This window comes from Salmo salar, chromosome 01 (genome assembly GCF_965601325.2).
Source record: "Salmo salar chromosome 01, fSalSal1, whole genome shotgun sequence".
NCBI lineage: Eukaryota > Metazoa > Chordata > Actinopteri > Salmoniformes > Salmonidae > Salmo > Salmo salar.
Window position 1 is genome coordinate 19,167,501 of NC_138291.1, and position 14,368 is coordinate 19,181,868.

The 14,368-nt window shown below is 45.3% G+C and overlaps 1 protein-coding gene across 4 annotated transcripts in view; it reads left to right on the forward strand.

Moving 5' to 3' along the window:
- LOC106570958 (estrogen-related receptor gamma) overlaps positions 1–14,368 on the forward strand; it is a 264,686-nt gene that overhangs the window by 120,057 nt on the left and 130,261 nt on the right. Inside the window, exon 1 of one of the 4 annotated variants that reach the window (XM_014143663.3) lies at positions 6,825–7,250. The exons of 1 other annotated variant lie outside the window; for it this stretch is intronic. In XM_014143663.3, the coding sequence (XP_013999138.1) occupies positions 7,192–7,250 (59 nt within the window). In that variant the 5' untranslated portion in view covers positions 6,825–7,191. Of the gene's footprint in view, positions 1–6,824; positions 7,255–14,368 lie in introns of those variants that run through there. 2 more of the 4 variants (XM_014143597.3, XM_014143813.3) reach the window with 2 other exon arrangements.

Genomic DNA, 14,368 nt, shown 5'->3' on the forward strand with positions numbered 1-14,368 from the left:
CTAACATGTAGAAGACCCATTTACATTACAGACACAGCAATTAAAATCCATTTCGAATGGCCCCGACACACACACACACAACGCTCTGCTTTCACACACACACAACGCTCTGCTTTCATACACACACAACGCTCTGCTTTCACACACACACACAACGCTCTGCTTTCACACACACACACAACGCTCTGCTTTCACACACACACACACAACGCTCTGCTTTCACACACACAACGCTCTGCTTTCATACACACACAACGCTCTGCTTTCACACACACACACAACGCTCTGCTTTCACACACACACACAACGCTCTGCTTTCACACACACACACAACGCTCTGCTTTCACACACACACAACACTCTGCTTTCACACACACAACGCTCTGCTTTCATACACACACAACGCTGTGCTTTCACACACACAACGCTCTGCTTTCACACACACAACGCTCTGCTTTCACACACACACAACGCTCTGCTTTCACACACACACACAACGCTCTGCTTTCACACACACACAACGCTCTGCTTTCACACACACACACACACAACGCTCTGCTTTCACACACACACACACACAACGCTCTGCTTTCACACACACAACGCTCTGCTTTCACACACACAACACTCTGCTTTCACACACACACACAACGCTCTGCTTTCACACACACACACAACGCTCTGCTTTCACACACACACAACGCTCTGCTTTCACACACACACAACGCTCTGCTTTCACACACACACAACGCTCTGCTTTCACACACACACAACGCTCTGCTTTCACACACACACACAACGCTCTGCTTTCACACACACACAACGCTCTGCTTTCACACACACACAACGCTCTGCTTTCACACACACACACAACGCTCTGCTTTCACACACACAACGCTCTGCTTTCACACACACACACAACGCTCTGCTTTCACACACACACAACGCTCTGCTTTCACACACACACACACAGCGCTCTGCTTTCACACACACACACACAACGCTCTGCTTTCACACACACACAACGCTCTGCTTTCACACACACAACGCTCTGCTTTCACACACACACAACGCTCTGCTTTCACACACACTCACAACGCTCTGCTTTCACACACAACGCTCTCCTTTCATACACTCACAACGCTCTGCTTTCACACACTCACAACGCTCTGCTTTCACACACAACGCTCTCCTTTCACACACACACAACGCTCTGCTTTCACACACACACACAACGCTCTGCTTTCACACACACTCACAACGCTCTGCTTTCACACACACACAACGCTCTGCTTTCACACACTCACACAACGCTCTGCTTTCACACACTCACACAACGCTCTGCTTTCACACACTCACAACGCTCTGCTTTCACACACACACAACGCTCTGCTTTCACACACACACAACGCTCTGCTTTCACACACACACAACGCTCTGCTTTCACACACTCACAACGCTCTGCTTTCACACACTCACACAACGCTCTGCTTTCACACACACACACAACGCTCTGCTTTCACACACTCACAACGCTCTGCTTTCACACTCACAACGCTCTGCTTTCACACACTCACACAACGCTCTGCTTTCACACACTCACACAACGCTCTGCTTTCACACACACACACAACGCTCTGCTTTCACACACTCACAACGCTCTGCTTTCACACACTCACAACGCTCTGCTTTCACACACTCACAACGCTCTGCTTTCACACGCACACAACGCTCTGCTTTCACACACACAACGCTCTGCTTTCACACACACACACAACGCTCTGCTTTCACACACACACACACAACACTGCTTTCACACACACACACACAACGCTCTGCTTTCACACACACACACAACGCTCTGCTTTCACACACACACACAACGCTCTGCTTTCACACACACACACAACGCTCTGCTTTCACACACACACACAACGCTCTGCTTTCACACACTCACAACGCTCTGCTTTCACACACTCACAACGCTCTGCTTTCACACACTCACAACGCTCTGCTTTCACACACACACACAACGCTCTGCTTTCATACACACACAACGCTCTGCTTTCACACACACTCACAACGCTCTGCTTTCACACACTCACAACGCTCTGCTTTCACACACACACACAACGCTCTGCTTTCACACACTCACAACGCTCTGCTTTCACACACTCACAACGCTCTGCTTTCACACACTCACACAACGCTCTGCTTTCACACACTCACAACGCTCTGCTTTCACACACTCACACAACGCTCTGCTTTCACACACTCACAACGCTCTGCTTTCACACACACACACAACGCTCTGCTTTCACACACTCACAACGCTCTGCTTTCACACACACACACCGCTCTGCTTTCACACACACACACACCGCTCTGCTTTCACACACTCACAACGCTCTGCTTTCACACACACTCACAACGCTCTGCTTTCACACACTCACAACGCTCTGCTTTCACACACTCACAACGCTCTGCTTTCACACACACACACCGCTCTGCTTTCACACACACACACACCGCTCTGCTTTCACACACTCACAACGCTCTGCTTTCACACACACTCACAACGCTCTGCTTTCACACACTCACAACGCTCTGCTTTCACACACACACACACCGCTCTGCTTTCACACACACACACACCGCTCTGCTTTGAAACCTTTCTTTGGTATCTTTTTAATCAAGACTCAGCTTTGCTGCTGCAGAGATTTAATGTCTGTATTCCTTAAAAAAAAATAAAAAAATTGAAATGAATAAATTATGAAGATGTAGCTTTTCCTAAATAGTGATATTTGTTAGTTTAGTTTGGGAAGAATTTGTAAATAATCTATGTCCATTTTAACATTTGTATGTCTTTCTATGTCATTGAGCTATAATTTAGAAAGGCATGTTATTACGTTACCATATCAACGTTTATATTTTGGTTTTAACAGTTGAATCCAGTGATGGTTATTATCAGCGGTAAGGATGTGGTGTGTATCAGCAGTAAGGATGTGGTGTGTATCAGCGGTAAGGATGTGGTGTGTATCAGCGGTAAGGATGTGGTGTGTGTCAGCAGTAAGGATGTGGTGTGTGTCAGCAGTAAGGATGTGGTGTGTATCAGCGGTAAGGATGTGGTGTGTATCAGCAGTAAGGATGTGGTGTGTATCAGCGGTAAGGATGTGGTGTGTGTCAGCAGTAAGGATGTGGTGTGTGTCAGCAGTAAGGATGTGGTGTGTGTCAGCAGTAAGGATGTGGTGTGTATCAGCGGTAAGGATGTGGTGTGTGTCAGCGGTAAGGATGTGGTGTGTATCAGCGGTAAGGATGTGGTGTGTGTCAGCAGTAAGGATGTGGTGTGTGTCAGCAGTAAGGATGTGGTGTGTGTCAGCAGTAAGGATGTGGTGTGTATCAGCGGTAAGGATGTGGTGTGTGTCAGCAGTAAGGATGTGGTGTGTGTCAGCAGTAAGGATGTGGTGTGTATCAGCGGTAAGGATGTGGTGTGTGTCAGCAGTAAGGATGTGGTGTGTATCAGCGGTAAGGATGTGGTGTGTATCAGCGGTAAGGATGTGGTGTGTATCAGCAGTAAGGATGTGGTGTGTATCAGCGGTAAGGATGTGGTGTGTGTCAGCAGTAAGGATGTGGTGTGTATCAGCGGTAAGGATGTGGTGTGTGTCAGCAGTAAGGATGTGGTGTGTATCAGCGGTAAGGATGTGGTGTGTTTGGCCTTAGCCTTGTTCAGCAGCAGGTTGGTGTACACAGATGTGATTTGTCTGAAACTCATTTTAGTAAAAAAGAAACCGTGTGTATGAGTGTGGACACACACTGACACACACTGATACACACTGACACACACTGACACACACTGACACACACTGATACACACTGACACACACTGATACACACTGATACACACTGATACACACTGATACACACTGACACACACTGACACACACTGACACACACTGACACACACTGATACACACTGACTCACACTGATACACACTGATACACACTGACTCACACTGACTCACACTGACTCACACTGATACACACTGATACACACTGACTCACACTGATACACACTGACTCACACTGAGTGCATAAAACATCATGAACACCTGCTCTTTCCTTGACATAGACTGACCAGGTGAATCCAGGTGAAAACTATGATCTGTCATTGATGTCACCTGTTAAATCCACTTCAATCAGTGTAGTTGAAGGGGAGGAGACAGGTTAAAGAAGGATTTTTAAGCCTTGAGAAAATTGACACATGGATTGTGTATGTGTGTCATTCAGAGGTTCAATGAGCAAGAAAAAAGATGGAAGTACCTTTGAACGGGGTATGGTAGTAGGTGCCAGGCTCACCGGTTTGGGTCAGGATTTTTAATTCTCAACAGTTTCCAGAGTGTATCAAGAATGGTCCACCACCCAAAGGACATCCAGTCAACTTGACACAACTGTGGGAAGCATTGGAGTCAACATGGGCCGACATTCCTGTGGAACGCTTTCGACGCCTTGTAGAGTCCATGTCCTGACGAATTGAGGCTGTTCTGAGGGCAATAGGGGGGAGATGTTGTTAATGTTTTGTGTGTTAGTATGAACAATGTATTTTTAAGGGTTTTATCTTCCTGTTTTTGTATGTTGCTGCAGGTAAGCTGAGAAAGAAAGAAAGAGAGAGAGAGAGAGAGAGAGAGAGAGAGAGAGAGGAGAGAGAGAGAGAGAGAGAGAGAGAGAGAGAGAGAGAGAGAGAGAGAGAGAGAGAGAGAGAGGAGAGAGAGAGAGAGAGAGAGAGAGAGAGAGAGAGAGAGAGAGAGAGAGAGAGAGAGAGAGAGAGAGAGAGAGAGAGACTGCTAAAGTATTTGTTTACAGAAGGCTGCGTTGATTCCAACTCATCTTTGTCAATGCATATAGACTGAAGGATACATCATAACAGAGGTATGCCTGGCCAGACGTGTGAGTGTATTTGTGTGTGCGCTTATATGTGTGCGTCCAGGCATGTGTGTGCCTGTTTCTGCCTATGTGTCTGCATTTGTGCGTATGTGTATGTGCAGTGTCGTAGCTGGCTCCTAGCCCTCGTAACTCACACCCCATGATGATTTCTTCATATGATCATGTTTTAATTCATTGAAGACTGGATGGCCCACCTATGTGGCCCTAGTTAGCTCGGGCAGCTATAGCTGCTCTTTACTAAGGATCAGTTAACACAGTGACAAAACAGAGCAGCGATGTGTTGATTTTATACCACATCTATTGGCTGGATACTTTGAAATATAGTATTTATCTTTCATTTGAAGGTGTTAATATAGGAGGCGATATACCTAACAGACTTTTTGTTCAGTATGTGTCTCTGTTCACACACACATACACACACACACACACACACACACACACACACACACACACACACACACACACACACACACACACACACACACACACACACACACACACACACACACACACACACACACACACACCTCATCCCTCCTTTCCACCCTCTGCTCCCTCATCCTCTCATTCTCTCTGTTCCCCACATGCACTCTATTCAGGGTGGGAGCCTATAAGACTGAACTGGAGAGAACTAATACAACGACAGAGGAAGATGTGTTGTAGGAAATAGGGTTCCACCTCCTGGGTGTGTGTGTGTGTGTGTGTGTGTGTGTGTGTGTGTGTGTGTGTGTGTGTGTGTGTGTGTGTGTGTGTGTGTGTGTGTGTGTGTGTGTGTGTGTGTGGTGTGTGTGTGTGTGTGTGTGTGTGTGTGTGCGCGCATGTGTGTGTGGAGCACGGAGACAGTTGGAGACTATTCCTAAGCGGAACGGCAGCGCTCCTGAATTTTCTTAGCAGTGGGAATTGCGTCGTCCCGCTGGGGTTGGGAAGGCGGGGAGCCGCTGACACACGCACGGAAAACAACCTGGACACAGCCAGTTCCGTGAAAACATGCCCCAATCATTCCTCAATCATTCCACAACAAAGACAGTCTGGAATCTGTGCCTGGGAAAACTAATCCCTATTTTACTGCTGAGTGGTTATAGAGTTGTCCAATATTTGCCTCTTTTTTATTTAATTTCCTTTTGGATAGTGTGAAAGACACTGATATTCTATTACATTATCAAACTAAGTGATGTAACATGTCAGTGTTTCACCTATTGCTTGTGTGAGGCCAAGCTTGGATGTTTTGTATTGTAACTTTATTGTTCATGTTTACTTAGCCAATCATTTTACCCTTTCTCATTTCATCTCTTTATTTTTTTAAAATCTCTCTCTTCTCGCTCTGGCCTACACAGGACACATATTCACAAACCAGAGCGTGTGTAAGCGGCCTGTTTAAACACATTACGGTCAGAGAGATTACTTCATTTTACTAATCTTCTCACTTACAGACAGACGGGCAGAGAATTACAGAGCAATAGAGACAGACAGAGCGAGAAAAGGAAGAGAAAGAAAGAAAGGGACTGAGAGAATGACAGACATGCCAATAAACAGATGGAACAGTGTATTTGTATGCAGGCTTCATTCACAACGTTTGGTATTACCCGTTTGGTATTACCCCGGCCTGAAAGACTTTATCTCTCCACTCAACAGAAATAACTGATAACAACTACCCTGAGAGACAGAGAGAGATAATATAGAGAATTAGAATGCGCTGTTTCTTTAAATCCCCCTCTCCTCACCTCTCTCTCTCTCTCTCTCTTCACCGCTCACTCTCGTTATTCATCTGCCCCCTGTCTTACTCCCTCTGTCTCTCTCTCTTTGTGTCTGCCCTTCCTCTCCACCTGCTCGGCTCCCCTCTCTCTCTCTCTCTCTCTCTTTCTCTCTCTCTCTCTCTCTCTCTCTCTCCGTGAGCGAAGACCGAGCCTGCATCTTTCTCATTGGCCGCCCGTCCACCAATGAGCAGCCCGGATGGGCCAGAGGGACTACATATGCAAAGCCTTGCTTCATTATTCATGAGCTCCAATTGTGGCTTTAAGTCCTTGATTAGAAGAGTGCTGGAGCTTTTGGTCCCAACCTGCTGGCTGCTGTGCCTATAGGCTTGTCACACGGAGGACCACTGTGGCTGATTGCAGTACTCTGACAGGAACGGAGCGAGAGAGGAGAGAGAGAGAAGAAAGGGAGGAGGACAGGAGAGGAGAGGAGGAGGATAGCAGAAAAAAACTTTGATTCATAGAGGAGGGTTGCTCACATTATGGTGGCAGTGTGCAGATGGATTCTGTAGAACTTCCCCTGCCCGAGTGTTACTCTCTACACTCTGAACAACAAGAGTAGGTAAATTTGACCTTTTTACTATTGATGTTTTTCCCTCTTGTCATTGTGAATGCCTTTGATTGTGTGTCTGCCTGTGTGGGTACGTGTTCATCAGACTAAGAGTGTGTGAGTGTGTATTATTTTGTTTGGTACTATGCTGCGGAGGTGGCCGGTAGCATGTCAAGGTTGTTTACACTTTCAGGTAGTGTGTGTGTGTTTGTGTGTCTTTGTGTGTGCGTGTGTGTGTGTGTGTGTGTGTGTGTGTGTGTGTGCGTGTGTGTGTGTGTGTGTGTGTGTGTGTGTGTGTGCGTGTGTGTGTGTGTGTGTGTGTGTGTGTGTGTGTGTGTGTGTGTGTGTGTGTGTGTGTAACAGTGAGTGTGTGTCTGTCTACGGGTGCTCGGCTGCGGTGCAGAGAGGAGCTCTCACTCAGCGTGAGGAGCCGGATTTCTGCTTCTCTACCTGAGTAGGACACACACTCTGACAGGTATGTCCTGGTACAGAGAGCCATAATGCCTTACTTTATAAATGTGTGTGTGTGTGTGTGTGTGGTCAGTCTGGCATGTTTCAGTCTTAGTTTATTAGGCAGGGTCAGCGTGCGTGAGGGCTGTCTGTCAGCCAGCCAGCAGAGTGAAAGGGGGAGCGGGACGGCCAGAGCTAGAGAGAGAGGGGTAACGGAGGTGAGGAGAGGACAGAAGCGGCTGGAGGAGAAGGGGAGAGGAGGAAGAGGGGGAGAAAGTGCTGTTAAATGCCAGGAGAGCTTGAATTTCAGACAGCCATCACGGCGTGTGGGCCTGCCGCGGCATTAGAGACAACACAGCACACTGCGCTGCACAGTGTGTGTGTGTGTGTGTGTGTGTGTGTGTGTGTGTGTGTGTGTGTGTGTGTGTGTGTGTGTGTGTGTGTGTGTGTGTGTGTGTGTGTGTGTGTGTGTGTGTGTGTGTGTGTGGAGTGTTTTACGTAAATACAGAATCAGGGACATCCATACCTTTCTGTCTATAGACACAACACCCAGCACTGACCAACACCAGCACGTCCTCTAATAAAGATCGAAGGGGTTCTGTTGTATTATTAAACAAATACATTTAAGGAGTTCCAGGAGGCAGAATGGCCTAAAACGTCATATTTAATAATATCTAAATCAAATAGAAGTCCTGGTTTTGGACACTCGCACACTCCTCACTCTGTTTCATACCACTTGGCCTTAAGTTAAATAATAGAATACAAGTGAATGGAATACCAAGGAACCAATAGATCGATAGAGTGAAGAGAAGAGAGGATAGCTGGACAAGTTGACTTTCTAAAGGAAGCCACGGCACTCTTAACCCCTGCCCTGGACTTGTAGACTACACACTCACACAGAGACTGGAGGTACCTTAAGTAGAGAGAAAGAAAGGCTAGATTGGTAATCTACATAGATAGAATTAAAGATTTTATTCATGTCAATGTACACAACCCAACCACTTCCTGTATGCCTGCTGACTTTCTGTGTATGTGTGTGTTTGGATAGTGTGTGTTTTGTCATGTCGACAGTGTGTGTTTGGACAGTGCGTGTTTGGACAGTGTGTGTTTTGTCATCTGTGTTTGGACAGTGTGTGTTTTGTCATGTGTGTTTGGACAGTGTGTGTTTTGTCATGTGTGTTTGGACAGTGTGTGTTTTGTCATGTGTGTTTGGACAGTGTGTGTTTTGTCTAGTGGACAGGGTGGGTGCTAAATCATAGCTTTAGATACACTTCTCTTCTGAAACATTTAGTGAATATCCCAAATTCTTTCTTTCTGAATGAGACAGATAAGACCAGAAATGTAATTATTACTAGAGCATTTGGTGTATGTGAGCATTTTTCTTCGGAGAGTTTGTGAATTCATTGCTTTGGTGTGACTGAGATATAGCGAGAGGAGCTGAGAAAGTGTTTGGGACATATAGTCTGTAAGGAGACAGATTCAGGAGACTGTCTTTTGGGTCTCCCGAGTGGCGCAGCGGTCTAAGGCACTGCATCTCAGTGCTAGAGGTGTCACTACAGACACCCTGGTTCGAATCCAGGCTGTTTTACAACCAGCCGTGATTGGGAGTCCCATAGGGTGGCGCACAATTGGCCCAGCGTCGTCCAGGTTTGGCTGGTGTAGGCCGTCATTGTAAATAAGAATTTGCTCTTGACTGACTTGCCTAGTTAAATACAATTTTAATCTGGTCCCATAGTGATGGCTTTTAGCCTGGGTTTTCCCCTGTCCATAGTGATGGCTTTTAGCCTGGGTTTTCCCCTGTCTATAGTGATGGCTTTTATCCTGGGTTTTCCCCTGTCTATAGTGATGGGTTTTAGCCTGGGTTTTCCCCTGTCCATAGTGATGGCTTTTAGCCTGGGTTTTCCCCTGTCCATAGTGATGGCTTTTAGCCTGGGTTTTCCCCTGTCTATAGTGATGGGTTTTAGCCTGGGTTTTCCCCTGTCTATAGTGATGGGCTTTAGCCTGGGTTTTCCCCTGTCTATAGTGATGGGTTTTAGCCTGGGTTTTCCCCTGTCTATAGTGATGGGTTTTAGCCTGGGTTTTCCCCTGTCTATAGTGATGGGCTTTAGCCTGGGTTTTCCCCTGTCTATAGTGATGGGCTTTAGCCTGGGTTTTCCTCTGTCTCAGTGTCCTTAGTGATCCGGGGTTAGAGTCGCTGCTCATAGAGAAACACACTGTCTGAATCCCTCCCTCGCTACCAGCTATAACCAGGATATACTCATAGTCCTCACGCACCTCTCTCCCCACTCACTCCCCGCTCATCTTCTACATAGAAGTTGATGAGTGGGATTCTAATTGATATATTAAGGATAATGATAATAATACAAATATTGATAATAATAATAACAAGTGCCGTTTTGCTGATTATCATAATTGTATTCCTTTCATGCCTGAACATACATTTAATTTGCATATCATTAAGGGTTTTTCTCCTTTTAGTTCAATTTATTTAGTGTGTTTGTTTTTTCTGGTTAATCGTAGAGGTCAAGAGGATGTTGAATGCAGATTTGCAGGACAGGTTTTCTATTGAAAGAATAGAGAAGTGTTTTAATGGCTTGGGCTGATTGTTTTAAGCTGTGAAGGTGGATGTTGTGGTTTGTAGTTATTAGATATTATTGTATATTTTCCAGATAAATAATGGTGCTATGTGATTTTTTTTAAATTACATTTGAACTACAATTTACATTTGAATACAAATCGTATTTATGCGGTGTCTTGTTTGTGGACTCAATGCACTAAAATATATGATTTTCAATGTCAGAATATGGTTTTCATTGTAGACTCATGACATGACATTTCATTTTTTTTGCATTCATTTCTAAATACACTTAGTGAGACAGAGCACACAGTGCGTCTTGCTCTGCAGTTTTGTAGATATAGGACAGTGATATGAAATTTAAAATTGTGCAGATTTAAAATGTGGGACATTTAAATAATATACATTCTAAGAAATTTGATGGCGCAATTTATGCTTTTCAATTCTGTAGAATAAATGCAGTGTATTTAACATACCTGAACATTTCTAAGAATGAATAAAACAAATCAGAATAAAATACTGTAACAGATATATCATTCCTAAATGAATGGTTTCTAATGGACAGCTCTGTCTGTGTCCACGAGAGAGCCTGCTTTTTCTATACATCACACCACTTTCTGATACAACCAGCCAGGCTGGCCGGCTGGGGAAAAGTACGAGGATTTTTGGTTTTTCCTCTCCGTCTCTCATTCTGACATTCTCTGTGCGGAAAAGAGGAAAGCACTGGAGAGAGGGATCAGGGGAATCGAGGGATATTGCGTAAATTAAATTCATTTTAATCTCCTTATAAAATAATTTACTTAATTCATCTGTCAAATCACGTCAATATGCTGCCTCAATATGTGGCATGGATATTTTTTCTCACCGGTATGTTTGAATGTGTGTGTGTGTGTGTGTGTGTGTGTGTGTGTGTGTGTGTGTGTGTGTGTGTGTGTGTGTGTGTGTGTGTGTGTGTGTGTGTGTGTGTGTGCTCGTGTATCGTCCCTGTGTGTACGGGTGTTGTATGATGTGTTTTTATGCATCTGCGTGGCCCCGGCTGTCTGATGGCTGTCCCATTGTCTCCACACACATGAGCGCTAGCGCACACACACGGTGGCGGTGTCTGCCCCTCTTGTGCAGCGTGTGAGGCATTCCAAGGGTAATTAACTGTGGCTCAAAGAGAGAGCCTCCTGAGCAGACCCATTCACCCCTCAGAGACGGGAGGGGGGAGTCTTTTGTTTGGCAGGGAGGCAATAAGTGCTCCTCCGGACGCACGCGCACACACACACACGTAAGATGCAATCACACACATTGACACACACTCAGTGACACACACACACACATAAGATGCAATCAAAACAATTGACACACACTCAGTGACACACAGACACACACAAGCATATGCACGTACCACAAAATCACACACACACATCTACTAATGCGAGCAGAAAGCCTTAGAGGGCTGAGTATGAAAGGATGGAGGAGGAGAAGGAGGAAGAGGAGGAAGAGGAAGAGGAAGAGGAGGAGGAGGAGGAGGAGGAGGCCTTGATGATGTGATTGTCAATTTATTTTATTTATGTTCAATCCATCAAGTGTGTGTGTGTGTGTGTGTGTGTGTGTGTGTGTGTGTGTGTGTGTGTGTGTGTGTGTGTGTGTGTGTGTGTGTGTGTGTGTGTGTGTGTGTGTGAGAGAGAGAGAGAGAGGGTTGCGCTGGCTTTTATGAGGAGTTGAAAGAGCTTTAGGAGGGACGACACCACACACACACACACCGCCTCAACATTCCGGAGGTATGCGTCGCAATTAGCAATTACACCCCATGTCGCTGTCGCTACAGAAGCTGGATGCTGAGCGAATTAGACGTCCAGAAAGAGATAGAGAGAGACGCTTCCCACCTTTCAATTCAATTCCCCTCCACTCTACTCATCCCCCATCTCTCCCTCTCTCCATCCCTCTCTTCCCCCTGTGGATTCCCCTCCTCCGTCATTCACGCGTCCTGTTTCTCCTTCTTCTGTTTGAATCCTCCTCTATAAAAAGAGAGAGAGTGTGAACTGACAGCTGATCATTTATCATGTTATCTCCATGTTTTGTGCTTTTTTTCGGCGAGAGTGGATGGGGTAGCGTAGTAACTCTAAAAACAAGGTGTGTGTGTGTGTGTGCGTGCCTGCGTACGTACGTACGTACGTGTGTGTGTGTGTGTGTGTGGGGGCTAGGGGAAGATTGTTAAGTGCTAGGTCTGTTATGCTTATCAAATAGGGCGGCCTGCTGGTTTGGCCAGGAGAGAGGGGAGGAGGAAGCTGTGTGTGTGTGTGTGTGTGTGTGTGTGTGGTGTGTGTGTGTGTGTGTGTGTGTGTGTGTGTGTGTGTGTGTGTGTGTGTGTGTGTGTGTGTGTGTGTGTGTGTGTGTGTGTGCACGTTTTTGTGTGTGTGTGTGTGTGTGTACACGTTTTTGTGTGTGTGTGTGCGTTTGTGTGAGCTCTCTGCTCTCCTCTGCATGGTGTGGTCTTGTATGGAATGATTAAATTGTCATTGTCCTGCAGCAGAGACAGAGAGGTGGCGGGGGGATGAATAGCCATGCAGCCTCCTGTCTGACAGTGAAATATTTCCTCCTCTCATCCTCCCATCATGCTTCACGTGTGTGACTGATGGGGAGAGAATGACAGAACCCCATCTCTCTCTTATCTCTCTCTCATCTCTCTCTCATCTCTCTCTCATCTCTCTCTCATCTCTCTCCCATCTCTCTCCCATCTCTCTCTCATCCTACCATCATGCTTCATAAGTGTGACTGATGGGGGGGAGAATGGCAGGACCCCATCACTCTCTCATCTCTCTCTCATCTCTCTCTCATCTCTCTCTCATCTCTCATCTCTCTCTCATCTCTCTCTCATTTGTCTCTCATCTCTCTCTCATTTCGCTCCGTTCGGCATCGTTCCCCTATTCCCCGTCTCCCCGTCTCCCTCGTTCTCTCCCTCTCTCTCTCCAGTTTAGCGTTGCGTTCAGTTGGAACTAGATGTGAGGACCCTCTTCTCCCATTGCTTTTTACCCCTCTTAAACTTTGGTTTGGTAATGATACAATACCACAGCAAATGTAGTCTGAAACGGACACTGTGCATCTTTTGGGGTTTGTTCAAAAATGAAAGTACAAACGGCAACCTATTTCAAAATACTTAGAATGACGCATATATTGATTTACATTGTGTTTTTTTAGGATGGAAACATTTTAACCAGAGTAGTTAAGTCAAGTAAACAGCGCTAAAAGAAAAGGGAAGTAGTCTTTTTTTATTATTAAAAGGCAGTTTATTTATTGAGTAAATGTTTTTCATTTCCTACTAAATGATCAATTACTGTTGCAATAGAAAACAATTTAAATTAATTTAATTTGCATCCCGCAGCTGATTCATTTGATTTTCCCCATATTTTATTTAATTTCTCCTGCTATAAATGCAACTTTTTGCACAACTGTTATTTTATTGAGTTGTATTTGTGATGATCGTATCGCATGGAGCATCTGCATGCCCAATATGTCTGAGTGGACAGACAGACTAACAGATATACAGGCATAAACACAGACAAATAAACTGGTGTAAGGTTGTTGTATACATGTGTTGTGTATGTGTGTGTATGTATGTGTGTGTATGTGTGTATGTACGTGTGTGTATGTGTTGTGGTTGTCACTTAGCTGTGCTTGACCACACCGGGAGCTCTAGGGAGCTGTGTGTACACGCGGTATGGTCGGTATGGTCGAGCTCCCCGCCCATGCCCCCAGTACTCTCCCAGTTCATCAGTCCTTGTCCTTCCTACTTCCTAATCACAACAACAACAACTCTGAATTAAGTGGTTGGATAAATATTTGTTGTATTGTCAGTAACCAACACATTTCATTTTTTTATTGGTTATTTTAGAATTTTAGAATGTCATTATTTGACTGTTTTATCGACTCAAAGTAGTGTTGTTTTGGAGAATGTTTTACTCTGATTAGAGATTTGTTTTAATCTGCGTCAGATTATATATACCTGAGAACAGGAATATTCCCTCATCAGCGCAAACTATAGCACAGTTTATAGGCCGAATGTAGTTTTAGGTGAAAAGAAACCCAGAAACCCAGTTGGTAGGCAATAGTGTTTGT